Source organism: Meriones unguiculatus, chromosome 4, assembly GCF_030254825.1.
Source record: "Meriones unguiculatus strain TT.TT164.6M chromosome 4, Bangor_MerUng_6.1, whole genome shotgun sequence".
Classification (NCBI taxonomy): Eukaryota; Metazoa; Chordata; class Mammalia; order Rodentia; family Muridae; genus Meriones; species Meriones unguiculatus.
In genome coordinates, this window is record NC_083352.1 from 9,255,159 (window position 1) to 9,280,878 (window position 25,720).

At 45.3% G+C, this 25,720-nt stretch overlaps 1 protein-coding gene and 1 non-coding gene across 6 annotated transcripts in view; both read left to right on the forward strand.

Annotated features, from left to right (window-relative positions):
* The window catches only part of Dlgap2 (DLG associated protein 2), a 715,977-nt gene that overhangs the window by 320,703 nt on the left and 369,554 nt on the right, over window positions 1-25,720 (forward strand). The window contains exon 2 of one of the 5 annotated variants that reach the window (XM_060381434.1): window positions 823-948. The exons of the other annotated variants lie outside the window; for them this stretch is intronic. Coding sequence (XP_060237417.1) covers window positions 891-948 — 58 coding nt within the window. The 5' untranslated portion in view covers window positions 823-890. The remainder of the gene's footprint in view (window positions 1-822; window positions 949-25,720) is intronic. 5 annotated transcript variants of the gene reach the window in all.
* Window positions 11,928-12,035, forward strand: LOC132653907 (U6 spliceosomal RNA). Its single transcript, XR_009591731.1, has one exon. It is a non-coding gene; the product is annotated as a U6 spliceosomal RNA (small nuclear RNA).

Sequence of the window (25,720 nt, forward strand, 5' to 3'; positions counted from 1 at the left end):
AAGAGCTCAGACGGCCACTCACACCTATGAGCTACGACAGCTAAGCAGAGCCATGCTGCTATGAATTTACAGCTATCCACCAAACGCTTCTATTACCAAAGCCAAATTTGGTAGGTGTAAAGTATCTGGTTAACTAAGCTATGTAATTACTTTGTGGCCAACATGTAACTTTTTGAAAATTCTTTTTTAAATCAGGCAGTTTAAAAAAAAAATATGACTTTATCATGCTGCAGTACACAGAGACAGAAAGCAGATGCTCCTCATACATGTGTATACATGTATCGTATATATGTGCATCACATGTATATGCACACCCTGTGTGAATACATCATTCATGTATGTGTTTGCAAACATATATGAGCTGTCATTTCTCTCAAAGAGCCATGCATGTTAAGTAAGATACTTCATTTACCTTCACTTACCTTGCCAACTTTTGCTTTACTCTTGATTTAACAATTAGTACCACTGTGTTTTGAATGGTTTGAAATTTTTAATTAAACACATGACTGTACATTTCCAGGGGTGTGTATGAGTGACTTTCTAAATTTATCATTTTCATGTACAGAAATTGCCCTTTTTGTGGCAAAACGATTGGCTTTGTAACAGGCTGTCCTGTTTCACCGAGTTATTTAAAGGCGCAGACTGTTGTCTGTGTTCCTCTTAACCCGGTCAATATGGCTGAAGTCAGCTCTGCCCCTGTGAGCAGGGCAGAGTGGTGCAGAGAGCCATGTTGTCGCTACTGGCCTAGAATCATACAGACCCCTCTCAAGATCCCACCTCGGCACCTGTACAGTTCATTTTCTTGTGTATTGGTCACTTTAGGGATCACTGTAGTGGGACCCTAACTTCCCATTTCCCAAAGGACATGTATAGAAGGTCGGGCCTGCCCCATGGAGCTGAGGCTGACTAAGCTCAAAGGCAACTTTCACGGATTGACTCTGTTCAAAGGTACGGACTTTCTGTGAGTGTCTTTCCCTTTGTCTGTTTTGTGCAAAGCAGTGGACACACACAGTCACACTGACGCCAGGGTCTGATCCTAAGAGACTAGACCATTTGGTCCCAGTTCACAAGTGAGGAAGCAGCCTTGCTATTTGACACCAGTAAGGATTGTGGGGGTCTTTAAAAAAGATATCCAAACTAAAATTAGACAGAAAAATTTGAGGGCTCTCAATTTAGTTGAAACTACTGTAGATTTGAGGACTTAAAAGACTATTATTATCATTCTTGTTCCTTCTGTAGGATCAAATTACCACTTTGTGTGTCTAAGGCAACGCCTGGTTGTGTTGTTGTTTGTTCGTTTTGTTGTTACTGTTTTGTTTTGTTTTTGTTATACTTTAAAGACACTGTTGCAATTATTAAATGTGTATAAGATGTCAGGAATGAGAAGTTACTTTGAGAGTTCCTTTGCTCTGGGAGATTCAAAGCACAGCTCAGGCTGGGCTTGTTAGACATCCTGCCTATCCCCACATCTATTCGCACACCTGCACTGTGCTTTAGTTATCAGAGGTTCTAATACAGCATGCAGTAGTAATTAACCCACAAGCCAGCACATACGTTGTGTGTTTGCTTCGTGTATCTCTATTTGTGTGAGAGAAGAAACTCAACTATCTAAACTACTTCAAAGTTGGCATAGTACATACTTAGAAATTCCAATCATGTGTCCGTCTCTCGTAGTCAGGAGAGCTCCGGTTATTTGAGTTACAATACTGACTGAAAGGCTCTGGCAGCATCCAGGGACTGCTTCTTGGATGAGTACCCTGAGTAAGGCTCATAGGCTCAGCCCTGTGGCAGATCACTCTACAGTTGTACTGGACACAAAGATGGCTGTGGTTTCCCAAGTCAAGTCATCCTAGAATGCCATTTCCTACCTTCAGCAATGAAAAGATTTTAAAGTGGGCCTAGCCTGAGAGCATTCAGAATACTGATACATCATGTGCGGTGTGTAAGGCTGGTCCCGGAATTCTGAATCAACATTAAGAGTCAAGCTTTTGCTTAGAAGTTAGCAGTTCATGCAGGGGGAGCTCCTGTGAATGTCTCCCTTCCCTTCCCACAAATACAAACATCAGAATTCCGAGTGTTCTCAGGCCATGCCTACTTTAAAATCCGTTTAAAGTCCGAGGGTAGGAAATGGCATTCCAGGCTGCCTTGAACAGGGAAGACCCAGTCATCTATGGGGCCAGTACAACTGTAGAGGGGTGTGTCACAGGCCTGGGTCTGTGACCAGATCTCCTCAGCATAGAGAGGTGGCATTCCCCTACCCTCTGGCCACTTGGTTTAAGTTTGCAGCTTCCGTGGCTTTCAGAGGATGACATGTGGGACAGAAAGTCATTGGCTCTCCCGCCAGGCTTTCTGTTGTGAAAGCACAAGTGCATGTGACCTGGCCTTGGAGGTTTTCTTTTCAGTGAGGTAAAGCTCTGGCGATCGCGGCTGAGCTGCGCACCGAGGAGGATGGAAGGAGCAGCAAAGATTTGTGCTGATGCGCTGCTTTCTGCCCGTCCTTCTGCAGTTGTGTAGTAACAGCTCTGCTCTTACACAGACCCTGGGAGGGACTGCTGTTCTCCATCTGGCACCACTAGCTTTTACTTAAATTTGTGTGCTTAATAAGGCTCACTCTAGAACAGCGAGGACCGTAAAGCCACCCTGCTATAAATGAAAAGGCTCAAAGCCACACAGGGCCCCTTGCAGGTCTTTCTAGGCAAAGCTTATGTGGCAGGCATGGCAGGTGCAAACATTCCTCTGTCGTGAAGTCTGGCAATGTGACCTGGTTTGATTCTGTCTGCTGTTTAAACCTAATCCTAACAATAAGGTAAGTGAAAACCAATATAATACTATCCTTTTCACTTAATGGATTAATGTTTTATTCCCCAGGGCAATTAGCAAAAATAGCCAGCCAAGCCCCTTGTTGGATATATTCTGTAATTACGTGGCATTTCAATGCATTTGTTTATGTCTAATTTGTCCCTAAGGTACTTAAAGAAGGAGTAGGATGTGGTGGTTGGAGTGTCATAGTGGGATTTGTATCACGGTTACTGACACTAAATTATCATCTATAAAGCAATAGAAAAGGTCCTGTGTTTATTGTTGGGTTTTAGTATGTCCTTACCCCTCAGTCTATAGAAAACTCATGGAAAGAGCCATTATCCTATTTCTAAGGATAAAACTTGAGCATCACTAAGCCCAGTGAGACTTAAGAGGCATGTGTAGAGAATGATAAACTATATTGGTGGTTAGTATCACTTGTCATCTTGACAGAGTCTGGACTCACTTTGGAGACAGGTCTCTGGAGATGAGGTAAGAAGACTTAGGTGGTACCATTCCCTACCTGAATTCTGGACTGTGTAAGTGGAGAAAGGGATGTGGGGAACAGCACATAGTCAATGCTCTCTCTTTCCTAATTGCTGATGCAATGCGACTATCTGCTTCAAGCTCCCACTGCCTTGACATCCTTGCTAAGATGGACGGTACCTTTTAACTGTAAGCCAGAACACCACCGTTATTCATTCAGCTGCTTTCACTGGAGTGTTTTACCATAGCAATGGGAAAACACACTAAGACAGAATAAATGGTACGTGAGTTTAAATTTTCTTAAGCCAAGGGAACAATCTGGCTAGGCTTCCCAACTTACTGACCATAGATTCTGTCAGTAACAGAAATCAGAAAGCCTAAAGGCCTGCAAATCTGTGGGGGATCTTGCAGAGGCCTAAGCTCTCTGGTGGCTCATCTGCATGTACCTGCTGCTGTCTAAGAAGATGTGTGCCTTGGTCCTGCTGTAGCCTGGTGAGCAAGCAGGCTCTAGAGGTTGAGGAGTGAAGTCCATCTCTCAGGCCACAGCCAACATCCCTGCCTTAGGCCTGTATAGTCTACCAGACTGAAGTGTCCATATATATGAGGCCCTTTCCTGGCTTGTTCTATGGCTCCTGAAGGAGGCTTTAGTTTCTTTGGGTTTGTAAGCTAGCCCTATGGTGGACACGTCAAGGGTGGGGCTTCTGCTAGAAGAGCTTCATCTCTCAGAGCTGGCACCAAGGGAAAGACAGGTCAAGTCAACTGTGACTTAACATCAGCAGTGGTCTGTCCAGTTTCTATATCTTTCTCAGCATATACCATCCTAACACCCTGGAGGGAAGTCTGGGAACCTGCATTTGCAATGCACATCATGACTGTCTTTTATTCAGTGATATGCACAAGCTGTGGGACTTCAACAGGAGCAGTGGAACTGGGGTTGGGCAGGAAGGGGGGGCATTTCTAGCAGGAGGTGAGGAGAAGCAATCCATCCTGCAACAAATGAGCATGTCACCCCCATTAACTCACATGGCAGATGTTTATGCAGTGTTTGCTGTGTCTTGGTGTCAGTGTGGGTGAGTCTAAATCCATCACTTATTTCTGGTTGTTCTAATTTGGGCAATGGCTGAGATACAACTGACACCAATGATGGAGATACCTTTGATGCAAGCAGAGAACTGTGTTTACTATGGAGAGAAGCAGTTATCTTACAGCATTCTACTAACTAAAAGTATCCAGGTCATTTGTATCATTGGGAGTAAAGATCAAAGTATGAGAACAGATGGAATGCATTTTAAAATCAGAACATGTACCATGTGATAACAGTTAGTATAAGCAATGTGAGACATTATCATACACATTGAAATCCTTTACTAAGGCTTGAGGAGTTGACAGTCACTCGGTCTGTGTCCATTATTTTTATGGTTTGTATCTGTCACTGAGTATGCAATAGCTATGTGTAGAGACTCAGGAACAAAGCTATAGAGCTAGTGGCTGCTTGAACTTGTTAACGGTGCACAGTGGGCTCTTTGTCAGGCAGGATCCTCGATACGGTATTCAAGCCTTTATGTCTTCACCACCATCCCTTCAAGGACACTGAAAGGAGAGGCCCCAAGGAATTGCTGGGAACGGGGTTCAGGGTGACTGGTCATTTCATGCAGCAGGGTAAAAAGAATCAGGCTTAGGCTGAAGGCTGTGTAGCCCTGACATGGTCCTACCTCAGAAGCTTTGAGATGACAAATCTTTCAGAAGGGATCCTGGCAAGTCCTTCAGAATCTGCCAAATGCTGCTGCTCTCCTTGGACTCCATGTTTCTGTCAGCCCCACTGAGCCAGTTCTGAAGTTCTGAGCCAGGTTCAGCTACCTTGGTGCAGTGACGGCATGAAGTAAGTGCCAGTGTTGGGGTTCAGGGTGTCAATAATACTTTCTCTCTGGGTCACAGACTCAGGAGGCCTGGGATGAGGTTTGTTAGCTCACATGAGCTGAGCACTCCAGGCTGTCACACAGTAGGACAAAGCTCAGACAATGCAAGGCATTATCAGGGGGAGGACAGCGTGTTGTAAGGATGTTGGCGATGAAGAGCATCTGTCTATCACTGGTGAATATGACAAGGCCCTCCTGGTTTCAGGTGAGCACCAAGCAGACACATGAGGGTGTGAACCTGAACCCCTAGGCATGGAGCCAGTTATACCTTAAGTTCCCTGGCCAGCTCACCCAATGCCCCCAAAGCCCATGTTGATGGAAAGAAGACACAGGGCCCCCTCCCGGGCCTTGTCATCTGGATGCCCAGCAGGGCTCCAGAATCCAGTGTTTTGCCTTGTTTGACAAGAGCTTTCCCTCCATCTCTTCTAAGGAGGCACCATAATAAAAAATACCACCAGGGGAGTCCTCTTCCGGTAGCAATGGATCTCCCAGCATTACACAGCTCCCTGCGTTGGTCTGCGTGGGGCCACAGTTTGAGTGTGCTCTGTGTCAGTCTGGAGGGTGATAGTCTGGATCTCTACCCAGTCTGCCACAAGGGGCTGGCGGCACATCACGGGCGCCTTCCACATGTCTCTGTGACCACACAGCTGGCACTGGAGCATCTGAGGGACTAAAGGAGGCGAGTAAGGAGGTGGAGGTGCTTAGAAGCTGGGCCAAGAAGCTCACACTTGGAATGGGAAGGTCTGTGGCGTTCCATCTTGCTGACCCCAGAGGCCAAAATAAGGAAATGCATTACCTTCATTAATTTATGTCAGAAGCAGTCATTCTCCAGGAACTTATGAGTCTGTGGGTGGAAATGAGCTAATTGGGAGAGGTGTGATCCTGCAACTGTGCTGTGGTATCAGGGGCAGCTCTGTTCTCTGTTCCTCCTCCGGGGCCCTGGGAGAGGTCCATGTGATATGAAAGCTGTGGGAAATTACGGCATCCTCAATTCTGAAAAGACAGGAGCTCATCCCAAAAGCTTTTCTAGTGAAAGCTATCAATGTGGACCACCTTGCCAGGCCATAGAGGAAGACACTGCAGCCAGTCCTGTTGAGACCTGATAGGCTAGGGTTAGAGGGAAGGGGACGAGGACCTCTCCTGTCAGTGGACTGGGGAAGGGACATGGGAGGAGATGAGGGAGGGAGAGTGGGTTTGAGAGGAAATGAGGGAGGGGGCCACAGCTGGGATACAAATTGAATAAATTGTAAGTAAATGATAATAATAATGTAAAAAAATTAAAAATACAATTTAAATTTTAAAAAGAGGCATAAATGATGGCGCCTCTGGTCCAGGTTGGGTCCTGGCACCTCTCCATCCCAGTGTGGTGCACACACTCCTCTTGGTTTGAGCTGAGTTCTAGCTAAGGGGTCTGACCCCAACCACCTCTTTGCTGCCAGGTAAGGAAAAGGCCTCCTCCAGCAGCCCCAGCACTGCCTAGTGCTAGAACCAAAGCTTTTGGGACAGGGACTGTCGACAGAGCCGAGGTTTGCTGTGTGTGGTTATCATCTTGCGGAATGTGATCTGCATACACGTGGCCCTCTATTCATGAGAGGCACCTCTGAGCGGTTTATGTTGCCACTGTAGCAGGCTGCGGTGCAACAGAAGGTGGTCCCTGACCTCCTGAGGCCGGTCAGCTGATAGGTGCAGCAGTTAGATAATAACTCCATCCTTCCCTCCGTCACTGAAACGTATGGTTCTAGCTGAGTGGTTTCCTGAGTAGACTTTTTAATATAAAAACAATATTATTAAGGCAGGCTCACAGTTTTAGCTATGGTTACTTTGAATTTTCTTTTGTGGCTATTATTTCTCCAAAACCTAATTTCCTCTACATTAAAATTTAGGAAAAAAAAAAAACTTTTTCAAGAAAGTTAAAACTGCTGACACTTTAAAAATAAAAATTTATCAGATTTAATTCTACCTACCATCAGTTGTCTTTTTTCTTTCTTTAGTTAATTTTTTTTCTAGTAATAGTAAAGAAGGAACTTGGTCAACCCATGAGAAATCCCAAAATCTGAATAGTAACTGCTCAGGGTTTTGTTTTCTAATAAGGCAGAGTGGTTCATTATGGTGTTGTCTTTATAGCAATTAGAATAGTCTTGAAAATTCATCGTCTTTTGATTTTTTTAATCTTTTGCTTTTAAGATTCCACCTATGTATCTTCCCTGATAACACTGAATCCTCAGTCAATATCATGTAACAACTTAATCTCTCAGTTTTAAAAAGTCACATTTAATTATTCTGTATTGCTAAAGTGTCACACTATATTGAAAATGTACATATAAAGGCCAGGCATGGTGGTGCACCTCTTTGATCCAAGCACTTAGGAGGTAGAGGCAGATGGATCTCTATGAGTTTGATGCAGCCTTGGTCTAATAAGTGAGTCCAGGATAGCCAACACTACAAGAGAAACTGTTATGAAAAACCAAAAAAAGTAGTTATTATTTATCAATTAAAAAAGTGTCAAAATAAGTAAAATGTATACCCAAGAAAAAATGGTCACCAGGATATCCATAGTTCTATGGTTTGCCAGATGGATACGGAGAATGATGGTTAAATAAACAATGAATTTTTAAAGGAAAAAAGAAGGTTGTTTGTTTACTTTTAATCAAAATACCAAAGCTTTCTGACTTCTGAGACCAAAATAAAAAACGAGAGGGCATGGGGGACACCAAGCAGATACAGAAGACTCACAGAACTAAGTTGCTCCAAGGTTTGGTTCCATGAACTTTGTCTTAAAACTGTTTGACCACAGCCCTATCAGAGGAAGTGTGGAAGGGAAGGCTTGCTTGGGTCATATACAGCATTAATTTATTTACAATATTTTATACGGTATCTTTTCATCATGCTCTTTCTCTTCCTCATAAATCCTCTCTATCCCCTACCCACCCAACTTCATGTTCTTACTCACTCTTCTATTTCTCTCTCCCCCACCCCATCTCCACTCTCATACTCTCACTTTCTTGATCTCTCAAAAAACAAGAAATAAAAATCAGAACGAACAAAAATATTGTGACAAAACGAAATTACAAACGCACAGCAACATGGTGTTGGCTGTGGCGTCTGCCTGGCGACACTCTATCAGACAAAAGTGACTTCTCCTCTCCCAGCAGGTATTATTTGCAATTAGCGTCTTGTTTAGGGGTAGGACTTTGTGCCCACTTCCTCCTTTCGGTGCCAGGATCTTTGACTGGTTTGAACCTGTGCTGGCCTTGTCCATGCTGTACAGTCTCTGTGAGTTCATAGTCTGTCGATCATGTCTGGAAACAGCATTGTCTTGAGGTTAACCTCTACCTCTACGTCTTACTGTTATTTCACTTCTTTTCTGCTTTTCCACACAGAACCCCGAGTCTTGAGGGGATGGGTTTGATGGAGACATCCCCTTCAGGACCGAGGGCTACGAAGTATCTCACTGCGCGTTGCCCAGCTGTGGGGGTCTCTCCTGCGCAGTTTAGTAGACCAAGGTGCTGTTGATGGAGAGCCTCTGAAAAAACTAGGTGTGGAGGCCGTGTGAGCAGGATTTTTTATCAGAGTTAACCAGAGTGTTGAACTATGAATGAATTAAAGCATGCCATGGCCCCAAGGGATACAAAGCATGAATTAAAAGCTTGTTTGTAACAATCAGAAAGGCATAAACAGCCCTTACCGACTCAGTACGTGAATGAAACCGACCACATCTTTGGCATACTTTAATGATCAGAACAACAAACTTCTTTAGAGCTTCTGAAGCTTTTTCAACCTTTTGAATGAGAAATGTCCACACACTTCCACGTATAGAGGAATATAATATAATCAGGAAAAATCAGTCACAAATCGTAAATCACGAAGACATTTATTTAAAGCAAAGAATTTGGTGTGTCAGATCTTACCACTTCTACATGAGGTAGACACTCGGATACCATCCTTTCAAGGAGCAACGATTTCCACTTATCATGGGGACAGAAGGAGGCAAGAACCAGGTTTGTCCCCCCACATCTCCAAATCCAGGTAACCACACAGCTCACTTAGAGAGGTCTCAGAGGCGGAGGTAAGTCAGAAGCTGTTTCCTGGAGTCAGGAAAAACACCTAAAGCCCTAGTCACCCCCGTTACAATTATTATCTAATTAGCATTCCTTTGTCACGCTGTAACCGTACAGTTAGTACCATCTCTCCCATCAGACATACAGTCTGAGAGGAGTGCTTTCTGGGGTGGTGCGTGTGAGAGCCTCACCCTAAATGAAGAACCGCACTGGGTGCCTTCAGGTTCTTTCTCAAAACACAGCTGTTCGGTTTGTCTTCAGCCTCACATCTGTGCTTTATTTTCTCAGTCCTCGCCAAACCTATACATTTATTTATGCTTTCTCCATATGTTTCCAGAGGACGCTATGCCCAGAGGATGTATTACGTCATTTGCCTAGCTGTTTCATCAAGTTTACAGACTAGAGAGTATGTAGTCCCAGCCTGGGATCCTCTGTTGACTGCACAGCCCTTTGCACATCTCTAATCTTTCATGAAAACTGCAGCCAAGGCAGGTTACTCATTTCTGAACACATTGTATCCCTCTCAGTCATGAGTATTGGTTTGTCGTCGTAGGGTTTCGATTGCCTATGTCTTTACCCTTAGAAAACAAGACAGCCAATAGTAGTCTATCTGGTCTACTATGACAATCTACCTTCAGTTGTGTAATTTATAGGCCATAGGAGTGTATTGCTCAATTAATTCTGCAGGCTGGGAATCAGCTGTTTCTGTGTCTTGGTTCTTGGTTCAGAGATGGCACACATGGAGGGGCATGGAGTTCCCTGAGTCCTCTTTCCTAAGGGTCTAATCCTATTTATGAGGGTTCTCATCACCTTTCAAAGTCTTCCCTTTCTCACCTTGGTGCTTAGGTTTTAGCACATGAATTTTTGGGGTCATAGCAATATTCAGAGCTCAGGAAGCCACATGCATCAGCTGCTGCTAGTGAATTAAGGCTTCTTTAAAAATGCCTGTGAGTAAAGGGTTGTAGTTTTGACCTGTTTGGTGGCTGCCCCATCATTCACAGGACACAGTATATTTGGTCCTGATCTAATGGCTATCAGAATATCGTTATGATGCTGACCTAGACCTTCCAGAGAATCATAGTACCCATTAAGCAAGGAGAGGTAGATTTCAAGAAGCTGTGTTTTTGCTCAAAGGTAAGCACTATTTCTCAGCAATGGTTTCTCAGTCACTAGTTTATCATGGTTGTTAGTGGGGTCAGCAAGCTATTGTTTCTTTCTCATCAGAATATATATATATATATATATATATGCATACATGCATACACACACACATATATATATAAACGTATGTATGTATGTATACACACAGTGGGTGAAACAAGTTTCCCTAAGCTTATATTTAGGAAACGCAGGATTCAGTCTTCGCTCCACTTCACTTAAGTACTCAAAAGACTGATGGATGACCTGAGTCATTCTAGACTCAACATACAAGCCAACCACTGGTGAACAGAGAGGGGAGTTAGAGAAATGCAGATTTTAGGGACTACAGGGGGTTTCCTTTGCTGCTCTTCAGCCTCGTGGGACAAACACCTCTCAACTTTCAAACATAGTTTTCATCATTCTGGAAGATTCTCAAAGTACAAACCATTGGCCACTCTAGAGCTGCTGCTGCTTCCACATGGGCCAGGAACTGCATCTGTGACAATTCTATGACAAGTACAGAAGTAACCAGGATACCTCCTATACCAGCATTCCCACTGTCCTGTCTTGCAAGATAACACAGAAGAGCCTTGTGTATTGGTGGTACAAGACACTTAGCAAGGTGTGGCCACCATTACCTATCTGCTGGCTTCAGCTGTCTGGACTCTGACCGTGTCTCACTGGAAGGCTTTGTCAGCATCTTCTCCAGCTCATTTCAACTGGTTTTGGTTCCCAGAGAGGTCTTTCTGCTTCTGCAATAAGAGCCTCAGCTTTTATCAGACATCGTTTTTCCCTCTCTCGCGCACGCTCTTTTGCTCTTTCTTTTTCTCTCCTACTGTCTCTCCCTCCTTCCCTCTCTTTCTCTCTCCCTCCCTCCCTCTCTCCAGCTGAGTTAAAAAGAAAGTGATTTTTTACATCTTCATATAACACATATGAGAGTATTTAAGTATTTCATGAAATATGTTCTTTTTTTAATTTTTCATCAATTACACTTTATTCATTCTGCATCCCCCCATAAGCCCCTCCCTCCTCTCCTCCCAATCCCACCCTCCCTCCTCCCTCTGCTTGCATGCCACTCCCCAAGTCCACTGATAGGGGAGGTTCTCCTCTCCTTTCTGATCTTAGTCTATCAGTTCACATCAAAAGTGGCTGCATTGTCCTCTACTATGGCCTGGTAAGGCTGCTCCCCCCCAGGGGGAGGTGATCAAAGAGCAGGCCAATCAGATTATGTCAGAGGCAGTCCCTGTTCACATTACTATGTAACCCAATTGGACTCTGATCTGCCCTGGGCTACATCTGTGCAGGGGTTCTGGGTTATCTCCATGAATAGTCCCTGGTTGGAGTATGAGTCTCTGGGAAGTTCCCTGTGTTCAAATTTTCTTGTTTTGTTGCTCTCCTTGTGGAGACCCTGTCCTCTCCAGCTCTTGCTATTTCCCAGTTGGCTGAGCGGTCTAAGGCGCTGCGTTCAGGTTGCAGTCTCCCCTGGAGGCGTGGGTTTGAATCCCACTTCTGACAACACTTGCATTTTGTGCTCGCTTCGGCAGCACATATACTAAAATTGGAACGATACAGAGAAGATTAGCATGGCCCCTGCGCAAGGATGAAATATGTTATTTTTTATTAATTACAATTTATTTACTTTGTATCCCAGCTGTAGCCCCCTCTCTCATCCCCTCCCAATCCCACACTACCTCCCTCTTCTCCTCCCTTGCTCCTCCCCCAGTCCATTGATGGGGCAATCCTCTTCCCCTTCCATCTGACCCTAGCCTATCACATTTTTAATACCATAAACACCCATGCCTAGGGCCCATCTCCTAAATATCCCCCACATTCCCCAAACAACACCATCAAGTAGGGACTGAGTGTCTCAACTATATGAATCTGTAAAAGACAGTTCACATTTAACCCATAGCAGCACTACATCATTAGATTAGGTGTCCAGGTTGCCTCTGTAATATAGTCTTAAATAAATCTATTTTGATGTATACTACAATCACAATTTGTGTTGTAAAATATATTAAATGATCTCGGAATGTCAGTTATCATATTAATATGCCCTATGCTATTAAAATGCCTTTTGAAATACAGATATTAGTATAGAATATTTTTTAACTCAACAGTAAAATATTTCATAGTTCATAGCTGTGGTGGCTTTAATTGTCAGTTTGATATAACCTAGAATCACAGGAGAAAGGAGTCTCAGTGAAGAATGATCTAGACTGATTTGGCTGTGGGCATGTCTGTTGGGGGTTGTCTTGATAAAGAGATCCTGGAAGAAGCAACCCACCACAGGCCTTGAACTTCCTGGTTTTGTATTCTGCTTTGGTTAAAGCAAAGAAAACAAGCTGAGTGTCAGGCTCACATGGCTTTCTTTCTTTCTTTTTCCTTTTCCTTTTCTTTCTTTCTTTCTTTCTTTCTTTCTTTCTTTCTTTCTTTCTTTCTTTCTTTCTTTCTTTCTTTCTTTCTTTCTTTCTTTCTTTCCTGTTCCTGCTGCCTTGACGTTCCTCCTGTGATGGACTATACCTGAAAGTGTGAGCTAAAATAAACCATTTCTCCCCAAAGTTGCTTTTACATCTATATCCCAGGATTGCCAGGAGCAGACCAAAAAATATTCACCATGTGAATCGGCTCAGGTGACAAGTAACTGAAAACACAGTGATGAGCAGGCAGAGAAGGAGAGTGCTCCCTGGGATCCGAAGCTGCAACTCTGTTTGAATAAATGCAATTAAAATTTAAATATTTGATGTTTAGGCTGGAAGATTGGAGAGAAAACATCATATAATTTTTTTTTATTTGAGTAGGGAAACACTTGCAAAGGGCTGAGTCTTCATACTGTATTCCTTTCAGTTCTATGCAGTTGAAAAAAATAAATCAAAACAGATACACCTCTGCATTAACATGAGCTCCCGCCTTTTTTCCAAACTAATTATGATCCACATTATAATTTTTCTCCCAGTCATATCTGATTTTTAATTAACTTACGATTAGCATACAGTAAAGTAGCCAGGTGTCTAGTATTGATGTCCTCATTCTGCCCTCACACCAGCCAGGACACAGACCTTTTCTCACTCTAGAAAATTCCCAGTGTCCCCTCCTGGTTAAGCCCTGAGCTGGGAGCAGCCTACTGAGTCCACATTACCTAATTGTATGCCACATATGTAAAGTAAGAAGCGAGATGCCTGTGGTGTCCTTTGTGGTGTGTGGGAAAATTCATGTAGAAACTAGTCACATTGTTTGACTCTTAGCAGTGGACAGTGTCCAGATATGCGATATTGAACATGAAAATCTGTGGTCCCTGAGATGGGCACAGTTGGTAGAAACAGCCTCGGGGAAACTTTTTTGCAGCAGAAGATGGGTGGGCATCCACGAGTGAGGACATAGATAGCATGGTGCTTCCTGTTTCTGCGGATACTCCATGGGAAAAACCTTCTGCCTCTCCCCTACAGACTGGCATAGGAATGCAGAAAACATATCATGATACAGTGATACATATCTGAGAGTACAGTGGTATGGGCCACTCCGGCAGTTAAAGTACCACGAAGGAGCTGAGGAACTCTTCTATGAAGCGTATGAAGAACGTGGAGGGCCGGGCCGGGAGTACTCCAACATCACTGTAACTAACAGGATAACTGTAGCAGAAAGATGGTAGATCCGTCAGCCTAGAACTATAAATTTCTACATGTCCAATTTGGCAGTGATTTGCGTGTTTGAGAGCTCAGGTATTGCTACCCACTTTGCTGCTGGGGTACTTATGTGCCACAAGGGCTCCTTGTGTTACTGCATCACTGCAGTGTCTGGACAGGTGCAGCCGCGTCCTTGTACTGCAGGGTTGAAGCACAGACGGCTGAGCGGTTCTCGGGGCGTTGGTGATGTGAGCGGTGGGAGGTTTGTCGTGTGGTGATCAGGTTCCCCCGAACTCTCAGATATCCATCAGTGTATGAGAACGCATTTTCTGGCATTTCTGTGTGGGTTTGTGGGGGAGAAGTAGAAGGAATTCACCACAGAACATCCCTGGAGACACTTAAGCGCCAGGCTATTTGTGACATCCTTCATGCATGCCTACCCATCTTCTACTGCAGCCCCAAACTCAGTAAGCAAAGCAAATCCCATTTAAGTCATGAACCACATGAGCACAACTTCCTCTTCATGGTGTCTTTATGAATGGTGCTGGCTGCTTTTAAATCCTAAGCTGTGCAGCAGAGCACACAACATGTTCTGTAAGCCGGCAGGCACAGAGGCCTGTCTTCATCACCCAGTGGAGTGCATTGCGTACCTTGGGCTATTTAACACACATCTCTGAGTCATGTAATAAGAACAATAACTCCCATTATTTAATAATCATTAAAAGAGTGTGTGTGTGGAAAATGGTGTTTGGTGGAGAGAAGATTTCTGTAGCTTTCACTGTTGTTGGCAAGAACATTCCCTGGCATGTTGGTATTGCCTGCCTGGAGACTTCAGGAAGCTGGTGTTTGATGTTGTCTGAACCATTGGGTATCCCCGAATTGCTCAGTCACCTCTAAATGATGCAGCATCCTCTGCTCACCATTGTGAACTATTCTACAGCATGCAATTTAGAATATTAAAACAAGATGCACATTGTGTATTGCTATTTTAAGATACAGGCAGTGGGGGAGGGGCATCTGTGGAAAATGTAAGTCAGTGCTCTAGTGTTGCTGTTGGGAAAGGAGCTTGAGCCTCATCCTGAGTGGCTCATGGGCCACACTCTGCTATCTCTATTCGAGAGATGACATGGCCCTACCAGAATAGCTTGGGCTGTGCTGGGTGCAATGTAAAAATAGTCATAATAACAATGCTGGGATGTGCGTGGTATTTTCTTCTCGTGAGACTTCAGAACAGCTCCCAGTAGGCATGGTGACTCACCTGACAGGCCGTCTGGAGAGAATTTGGTGTACCCTGCTTCCCTTTCCTGTGAGCAGTTGGACCGTAGTCGTCAGCACAGTGTCTGAGGTGCCTGCATCTGGAGAGGCACCCCTGTTCTGCATGGAAGAGATGCTTTGGGGTGTCCACCTCCCACATCCTCAGGATGTGCCTTTCTTAGGAACCACTGATTTGTCACTCCAAACTATTTAAAAAACAACTCCAAATATAGCCAGTAGGGCTCACTCTTAGTCATCCACCTCAACTCACTGTTCTGAAACAGCTCTAACCATGTGGATAAGTCCTGCCCAGGCTGGGCACAGGTCCACTTGGAATTTCCTTTATCTGTGTTGAGAACAAGGACAACACGTTACTGTTGGCTCTCTGGATGAAGAGAAGGATGATGGCCCCACTTCAGACTTCCAGAGGAAGAGATGAAGCCCCTCCATGAAAGAAGCTCTGCCCCCTAAGGGCCAGTCCTGTACTGCACAGTCTCTGTTATGAGTGGCTCCTCCCATCAGCAACCCCTGTCTCTGTCCACTGCTCCCCCCAACCCCAAGCAGGCATTGGCTCTCATTTACCCACACTGTGGGTAATGCTCTGAAGTTCCCTGAGCTCCAGATCCAGCTCAAGTATTTCTTGCCCAGCTCTGGGACAGTGGCCTTGAATGGCAAGTTCCCACAGCTGTCATCCCTCATGCTGCCATCACTGTAAGTGTCACAAACAGTCTTTAGAGATGGCCTAGCAGCATGGATGGCCTTTTCCCACCATCAGGGTCATCTTAATCTTGTTGGCTACACAAAATCTCCAGAATGTGTGGTTCAAACCTTCACACCCACTTCGTGTTCCGCTGTGAACAGGGCTCTCCTCCTTCATTTCCTGTCTTCTACATTGTTTTGTGCCATTGAGGGAAGATGTGGGATGCACCCCTTCATGTTGAATGGCCAGTAGCTTCCAGTGCCCACACATTGCATACAGTAGGGCCCCATGTCAAACTCTGCTAACCTGGATGTCATAGCATATGTGTGAGCTCTGTCCTAATCACGAAACAGACGTCTGTCACCAAGAACTTACTTAGGAAAACATTTCAGTTCTGTTAGGTTGCCTGTGAGCTCTACAGTTACCTGAAGCCTAAGACTCCTTTTTATAAGCAAGTTTCTTGATACAGCAGCTTCCTTAGAGCCCTGGTGGCCAAGACAGGTAGATCCACATTTGCTGAACTGCCTGCTCTCCCGAGGCTTGTGTGCAAAGTGAAGCAGAAGATAGATGCTCAATTCTCAGAAGGATGGAAGAAATGGCCATTTAATTCTTACATGGAATCCCTAAGCTCCCATCAGTGATAAGTGGAAATTTCGGTCTCTATACAAAATGACATTCTAGGCATCCTTTAACAAGAAGGGCATCATGCTGTGTGTGAATATGAAAGGGGCTGGCAGACACAGTGCTAAATTAAGTAAGTCAGACAGAAAGTTAAGCAAGTACGTTCACTCACACACAGAAGTGATGGCCACAACCAGGGAAGGTACAGGGGCTTAGTTAACTGGGAATCTACTGGGCAGCATAGTGGTGATGGTTAGTAACTGCATTCTTGGAAGTTGCTGAGAGTGGATTTTTTTTTTTTTAATGCTCACCAAAATGAAAATGAGCTAATGAGGCTCTGTGCTTGATAATCAGCTTGATTCATCCACCATACAGTGTGTACACACTTCAGACTATCATGCCATCCACGGAGAATGCATAGACTTCTTGTCAATTAAAAAGCTGATTCATAATCACCACTGTATTTTCTACAAGTTCCTCACTTTTAATGTTAAAAATAAATTCTATTTTCTATTGTGTCAAAATGGAAGTGCATGCATGCTGACATGACTGTTCTTTTTTCAATTTACTTATTTATTTAATCATTTTACAGCCTCTCTCCTCCTTCCTCCTCTCAACCCAGTCCCATGCTCCCCTCCCCCATTCTTCCTTCTTCTCAAAGAAGGGAAGGCCCCCATGGGGGGAGCCCAACTAGGGGGAACGGAATGGATCCAAAGGCAGGCAACAGTCAGAGACAGCTGCTACATTTTTTTGTTAGGGGACCCACATGATAACCAAGCTAGACATCTGCTAAATATGTGTAGAGGGTCTAGGTGTAGCTCATGCATGCTTTTTGGTTGATGGTTCAGTCTCTGTGAGCCCCCATAGGCCCAGCTCTGTAGGTCTTCTTGTGGAGTCTTTGACCTCTCTGGCTCCTCCAATCCTTCCTCCCACTCTTCCACAAAACTCCACAGGTCAGTTTATTGTTTGGCTGTGGGCCTCTGAATCTGTTTCCATCAGCTGCTGGATGAAGCCTCTCAGAAGACAGTTATGCTAGGCCCCTGTATGCAAGCATAGAGAAACCCCCTCCCCCGGACTCTGTGGGGTGACCCTAGCTGAGACTCCTAGCCGGGGAAATGGAACCTAAAGTCATCAACCCCTGTAGCCAGGTTTGACTTCCAATAGAGTGAGAGGGACACCAACCCACCCATAAAACCTTCAACCCAAAATTTGTCCGGCCTACAAAAAGTGAGGGAATGGCAAACCAATGGTTGGACCAACTTGAGATCCACCCTATGAGAGAGAGCCATCCCCTGAGCCTATAAGTGATGTGACTATTCTAAAACCAGCACTGAAGGTTAATATCCATTTGCTCATGGGAACCTGAAGCTTGGGCCCCATGCTGATATCAGGACTATAGTTTAAAAGTTCTCAGACAACAAATGCCTAGGAAGAAGCAGTGGCCATTATTGGGGTTTGGGGTGAGTCAAGAGTTTTGACAGAGTGTAGAACCATGGTTTGTGGTGTGGATCAATATTGCCACTCCAAAGACCTGCTACACAAAAGACACATGCCCATTTGTGAACAACCAAATTTTGAGGGGATGGTACTCTACAAGAAGGAAAATGAATGACAATTCACGCAGAGGGTTAAATGGCCAGAAATGGAAAATGAGTGAGGAGTTAGCTGAAGAGAGTTCAGCTCCCTTGACAATTTGTTGTCAAGGCTATATCCACTTGCCAGAGCACAGTAGGGCATCAGGCACAGAGCTGTCACCTCCTGTATCAGATTCATCCTTAGCGTGAGCTCTTGAAATAGGGGTCACCTTATCTGGGACCTGTGGAGAGGTATGCTCATCACAGAGTCACTTTCTTTTAGACAGCTGCCACGCTGGGAGAGAGGTGGAAATGAAGACACAGCCTCAAATCATGTATCATAAATTAGATCAGGAAGGCCTGGGCCTGGCCACTTCTTGTCTAGCCACAGCAGCTGATTCTTTCTAGAGACAGAATCTACTTGGTCTCTAGAAATTCGTTGTGTTTTTAAAGACACAACGAATTCCTTCGTAAAAACGTATTTCATTGTCAATTTGACATTCGTTTTAGATGTGCGTTTTCCTTCGTAAAAACGTATTTCATTGTCAATTTGACATTTGTTTTAGATGTGCGTGTATGTAAATCCATCCACATAGAACTGCACACACAGACACACACATCGGGGGCAAACGAAGAGTCTGTAGATCTCTAGATATCCTCCTTATCAGAGCCCCAACATGTCCTTTTTCCCTGTGTCACATGCACTGAACCCCTTGTTTACTCTGAATGGATTTGGCCTCCGCTCTGGTGCCTGAAGACAAGGCAGATAATGTCCCTTTAGGCATATCCACTTAATACGGTGTCAGAGTCATACAAATTGAGTTCCAGCCTGAATATCAGCAGCCACTGTCACATCAAGTCCTGTGTCCTGGACCAGATCTGCATCCTTGCATGAGCTGGACCCACGGAGACAGCTTGATACAAGGGATTTGATTGTCATCAGCTGAGTCTGGTGACATATCAGTGTTTTCAAACACAGGACAACAAGGACATTGTTGAGCGTTTCTAATTATGCATCCCCATCTAATGGGTGTGTCAGCTGTGTGATCTGTGTAGCACCAGAATCCCAGTTTTCTAGGCCCAAGTGTGTTTCTAGACACTGAAACAATGGTTGCACAAAACCATAATTTTAACAAGTGTAACATCTATTAAAAGAACATAGAACAACTAAAATTATAGCTCAGTTAGTAAAGTGCTTACAGTATATGCATGAGAACCTAAATTTGACTCCCAGAATCCATGGGGGGGGGAGGAAAGCAAGGCATGTTAGTTTGAGCTTGTGAACCTAGGGCTGAGGAAGTGGAGACAATTGTATCCTGGCAGGTCACTGGCTGCCCAGTCTAGCCTAACTGATAAGTTCCCAGGCATTGTATCAAAAATCAAAGTGGACCATGCCTGAAGAACAATATCTTAAGACTGATCTCTGTCCTGTACTTACACACAGACACAAATGCATGGATATGGAGATGTGTGTACAACCCACATGAACACAAACACATACACACACTCACAGGTGGAGAAGAGAACATAAAATGAGGCCTAGAGTAGGCACTGGTTGGGCAGAGGCCAATAAGAGGAGAAGGTAGGAACAGGAGGAATATGGAAGGCTCCTTCCCAATGGCTTTTCTGTGCTTCCCCGGGGCGGCCACAAGAATGTACCACAGGCTTGAACTCAAGACATGAGGACCATTCTCTACAATCCTGTAGGGATGCCTAGAGTCTAGGTACAGTAAGCCTGTCATCTTCTGAGAATAGTAGGGAGTAATCCCCCATGCTTATGGATAATGTCTTTCCCCTGTATCTTCATGTAGTCAGATATCTTTCTGTGCATCCTCCTCTGAGGACCCTGCTTTTGTCTGGGTGGATCCAAAGTCTCCGCTCTCAACATCTGCACTTTCCCACCTTCAGAAAGAGATGGGCATACCTGCTTGTATCACTGAAGTATTGTGTCTGCTCTCTTGACTTGGGCATTCATTTCTCTGGAATTCGGGCATGTCTCTTCCTGAAGTCAGCTGAGAGGTCCTTCTTCAAAAAATAAAAAAATAAAAAAAATTAATGGGTCTGGAGCCAGTCCTCAATGCCATCCAGGCAGATAGCATCATTCCATTTGATGCAGCAGTACTGCTTTTGCTACATAGTTTATTAAAAACAAAGATCAGGACCATGGGTTTGTGTTAACAAATCAACAGAAGGAACCAAGAGGCTACCAGGCAGTGTGCATACCCCTGTGCTTCAGGTAGAGGGAGGGGTTTCAGTCACTGATATTTAAGATTTGGGAAGTGTCAGACACTTCCAGGGAGGCAGAGGCGGGTGGATCTCTGTGAGTTTGAGATCAGCCTAGCCTATAAAGTGAGTCCAGGACAGACAAGGCTACTCAGAGAAATCCTGTCTTGAAAAACCAAAAACACAACCCAAAACAAAACAAACAACAACAACCAAAGATTTGGGATGTCACAGTAGATGAGAGTCCATCTGGCTTTGTAGCAGCTCTCAGAGCCCTGGTCCCTTCACAGCCACACCTACAGGAGCTGGCTTCCAGGGAGTGTCAGAAATGATAGTGTACACTTAGTCTCTAAAATTTACTGGAGTGTGAAGAAAAACAGACACGCAAATCTCTGCTGGCCCATCTGCAGTTCTGCAGCTTCCGTATGCGTCTCACTGAAGGTCAGGCCGTGCTCAGCATCTGGCCTGTGTTTGCCACTCTATTGATCCCCCTTATAATTCCTTATTATCCCAAGCCAGTCTCCTCTCTTCTGTATTTTCCCACTGACTGCTGATGGCACTAACAGGAAAGCAGGCTCTCTGCAGGAACTAGGAGGCCATGATGGATGGGACTCTTCTCTAGAATGGGCACAAATCCCTCTAGATTCTGCCATCCCTGCTCTTCTTGTGCCATCTAGACTTCAGGGCTGTGGTCAGGAAAAGCATGGATGGGAGAATCAGGGTGTCTGAGCTCCCAAGACTCTCTTTCCATGGAGGGTGACAAGTTCTATCCTCCTGTCTGCGGGTAGCACATGGTATGTGTGCCTCTATGTGTGTCATATACAGTGAGGAACTGGATGCTGTGGGGTGGGGAGCTCAGTCTGAGTCAGAGGGAGAAACAGGTCTTCACTTACACACCTCCATCCTGCCTAATGAGTGGCAGGACACCAGAGCTGCACATCTCTGCCAGCATCTACGTTTTAACTAGAAATCAAAACAAGGGTGCTTCCTGGTTTGAAATTATAACAAAAAGCCCCAGTGTGGAGCCCATGCATTCAGTGTTATCACCTTCTGAGGCTCAGAGGCCTGTCACCCAAGCTGCTGTGTGCCTGCCTGCCTAGCCTCGCTCCCATTCTTCTTAGTCGACACTGGCAGGAGCCAGGAGCTGTGGTCTGCAAGTGAGATGAAGAGTGCTTTGTAATGTGGCAGAGAGATTCCATAGAAAGGGAGAGGCTGAGGTCCCACCTACAGCCATCTATGGGGCAGGCATAGCTCGCACCTACCTTGACAGATCTGCTGCCCCAATAATGCTCTGGTCAGATCCTGGACGAGCAGAACCCAGTGGAATGTGTTTCCCACAGTAATGGGGCATCACTACCTCCTGCTTCAGCTGTCTCCATGTAGGCTGAGGATGTGGGGTCTCTGACACCTATTGAAACTTGTAGGTAGAGAAATGCAGCCACAGTACGACATTTGTCCCCGCACAGATTACACTGACACAAGAGTTCTCATGAACACCTCTGCAGTCAGGATTGGAAGGGAAGGAACTGAGCTATGGGGCCGATCCTCACAAGTGATTTGAAGGTGGGCAGAGGAACCCAGGGATGAACAGTTTCTTTTGGATGCTGGGCTGTGCATAGTGATGCAGAGCACACCCAGGCCACGAAGTCAGCAGCCTACAGGAGGTCTAAGGAGTTGCTGGGGTTATAACCAACAAGGAGAGTAGAGAGGCAGGGAGATGCCTAAAGAGAGAGAGGGGCAGGAGAGAGAGATTGAGAGAGAGTCAGAGGAAGAGGGAAAAGGAGGGATGGAGGGAGGGGCTGAGAGAGAGAGAGCTCGAGGCTGAGAGAGAGAGAGCTTGAGGCAGAGAGAGAAATGTCCTATCCCTCTCTCCAAAGCAATGCTCAGGAGCTAGCCAGGGCTAGGAGGAGATGTGAGAGTGCATGTGCTCTTGGAGCATGGTGGAGCTTTCCTCTGCTGAGTGTGACAGATGATGATCTTCTGAAGAATACGTGGGGACAAAAGCACGGGGCCCCTTGAGGTGTGAAGGGAGAATCGCACCTGTGTGCTGGTCACACCAAGATTTTGGCCCTTGACCTGGTCTTGTGGCTTCTCTGAGTGCTACTTCCAAGTGTGAGTTTGACGACTCAGAGTGGCATCTTTGAGGCGCATCTAATCGAAATATTTGCACATATGGGAAGCCCAGCCTTCTCACTACTGAATCTCCCAGAAACAATTCCAGTTGGAGGCCTGCCTTTTCCATCTGGGCGAGTCAATCAATTAATGTCAACAAATCAATTAAAGTTTACATGGAAATTACCCTGGTGGCCGTGGAGGGCTCGCCTGGGAGTTTTGATCCAGGTGGCTGTTAACAGCGTCATCAGCTGAGTTAAGGAGGGTACCTGAGCAGGAACAACTGGCTGATCCCCACATGGGCACGCGAAGCTATCCATACACTCCGTGTCACTCGACACAGCTTTTATTGTCGATGACATCTTAATTTTCATCTTGTTGCTATTTTCAGTGAAAACTCCCTGATGGTATTTTTCACTCTCTCCCATGGTGTTTGCCATGAGTAGCAGGACTGCCTGCCCCCTGCGCTCGCATCTCCACACAAGCCTGCGCTTTATTTGCAAGAGCCCCTCGCTGTCGTCCCGTAATCTCTGCTCTCTGTCGGGGTATTTATCCACACGGGGGTCTGAGGTGAGCAGGGAAACAAAGTGGAGTTTAACCAGCTCAGAACATACACGCGTGGGCGGCCTGCTTCATATGATCTGAGCCTTGCCCACACAGCCCACTCGGCTGGCTTTTCCACCACAGAGCTATAGAGGGGAGGGAGGTGGCACCAGTGAGCTGGTGAACCTTACCCAGTCGCCTCTCTCTGAAAACGAGAGTGGGCAAGGAGGCGTGGTGGCGAACAGCAGCTAGGTTTCGTCCGCACCCGGCTTGACAGATGGTTCTTGACTTACGTGCTTTGACTTACGGTTGTCGGCTTCACCACAATGGAAAAACAATATGAATGAACTCAGTAAAATTTTGTGTTTCGATGGTACCCCTAGCTGGTGATACGTAGTGTGAGAGTCTATCCACAGCACTAAACAGTGGCAGAGACTTGCGACTCTCCCTCAGCCGCGTGCTCCGGGGGAACGCAGGTGCTTTGCAGCATGCTGTGTCACAAGCCTTGGAGGTCAGCAGGCTGGGTGAGATGCATTTTCAACCTGCGCTATTTTCTGTCGTGGTTGGAAAAGTCTCTGTTTTCACAGTGAAGGAACATACCCCTAACATGACCGGTCCTCAATTTGAGCCTCAGGTTTGCTATTTAAAATCTGTATTGCCTTGACATGTGTGATGGTTCATATAACCTCAGCACTCAGGAAGCTGAGGCAGGAGGATGACAAGCATGGTCAGCATGTGTTACATAGCAAGACCCTGTGTCAAAACCAACCAAGCAATAAGCAAAAACTTTTATTAAAAGGTCACATGATGAGACAAAGTTGATGTGAGCATTTCCTAATGGTTCATTTTGGGGAAGGTTGTTAGTCTGCTGAAACACTGAAACTTTTCCCTGAAAGAATTTTAACACACACACACACACTTTAAATTGAATTACTGCGAATAATTCTGATATATAAAACTCCATAGAAATGAAATTGTAATGCCTTCACCTCTAGTAGGAGTAACAGGAAGTCTGGCTGAACAGATATCATTCAGGAATTCACTTTAATAAATAAACAAACATGTAAGATTGGAGCTGGTTAAGTCTTTCACTTGTAATACAGTTTGGCTCTCAATTCATATAGCAATTTCCTTTCTTATTTATTTCATAGAAGATGGATCCTTGGCTGTAGAAATAAGCACAAGTTACATATTATCACCCATTGAGGGTGGACAGAATGAATAAAAGGATACAGTACAGATACACACAGTCAGGGACAGAAGCAGGGTCAAAGAGAGAGGACAGAGGTCTCATGGGCCATTGTCACCAGCTGGGTCAGGAGGCACAGGGTTGGCCTCCTGTGAAAAGAGCTACCGAGACCTTAAAACTGTGGTCCCTGGGACCCTTGCTTTCTGAGGCCAGTGGTAAGTCACTGCCTGACAGAGTTGCATGCCCGACGGCTCTGCGCACATCAAGGGGTATGTCTGGTGACTTTGGGTTCCAGCGCTTTGCAGGGAATGCAAGCTTGCAGGCTACAGTACAAGGTGCTGCTATAAACACACGGCAAAGGGTTTTGAGGATGAGAAGATAGTGGGGGGTACCAGCGTACCAGGGTCTTTGTCCTTGGTGACACATGGTTACAAACCTGACCCCCCAAAAAACCCTGGTGAAGATCTGTGTGGTGGGGTCCAAGTTGTGCATTTCTGGAAATACTCCACACTGTTGGAAAAAGTGAGCAAGTCAGAGATGACCCCTGACGAGGAATACAATAATACAGGAAAATTAGACCTGGTAAGACGGTAGGGGGCAGGGACCTGGGACAAGGAATTGACTTTACCAAACCATCTTCAGCAGGCTGAGTGGAGCTTCAGTGCAGCAGCTGACCTCTGCCTCAATATGAGTCTTGTTTGAATTTCCTCTGTGTATTTTGGTTCCTTTCCTCTGTTTACCTCAGTTTCTAGCAAGGATTTATTCCCCATCTCCATTCCCTCGCTCCACAATTCTACCCTCTGTCATTTAATGTGGCTCTCATCCTCTAGTTTCTGATTTGTCCCTGGGACTCACGAAAACTGTTCACTTTACCTCCTCAAGGGCACTGTCTAGCGGTTGTTCTGAAATGATTCATGGTGTTTCCACTCCGTCCACTGCGATGCTTATTCATCATAAAGCCATCTATCTAGATTCTTGCTCCCTGGAGGACGGTGTCCCTGAGATTATGGGTTGTTCTCTTGCCAAGTTCCACATGCTGCTGACCTTCTCTGATATCCTGTGACCCCAGAAAAAGCTATCCCACCCACACTACACCCCCCATCTCAATAATGTCATTTCATCTGGACCTCAAGAGCATATGGAGGATGAGTGTATCGCCAAAGTGTGTGAGGTTTAGCTGCAAAACCCAATTCTTTCAAAAGACCAGATGAAATCAGACAACTGGGTTTGAACACACACACTTTCGTGTCTATTTATAGCCAATTGCTGATTGTGCCAAACTGAGCCTAGGGAGGCCTCGGGGACAGTGTGGCTGCACTTTTCTGTTCGTTGAGTTTGGGTGAAGTTCGCTGCTGAAGTGACAATCTGGAGGTATAATCTCATTGCCTTCATGCGCCCAGGCGGTAGCCCTCCTCTCAGTTGATGTGTTTGGAGCTCTCGGCGGGCTGTGCTTACTACCATGATATGGAAAGAGTGAGCAAG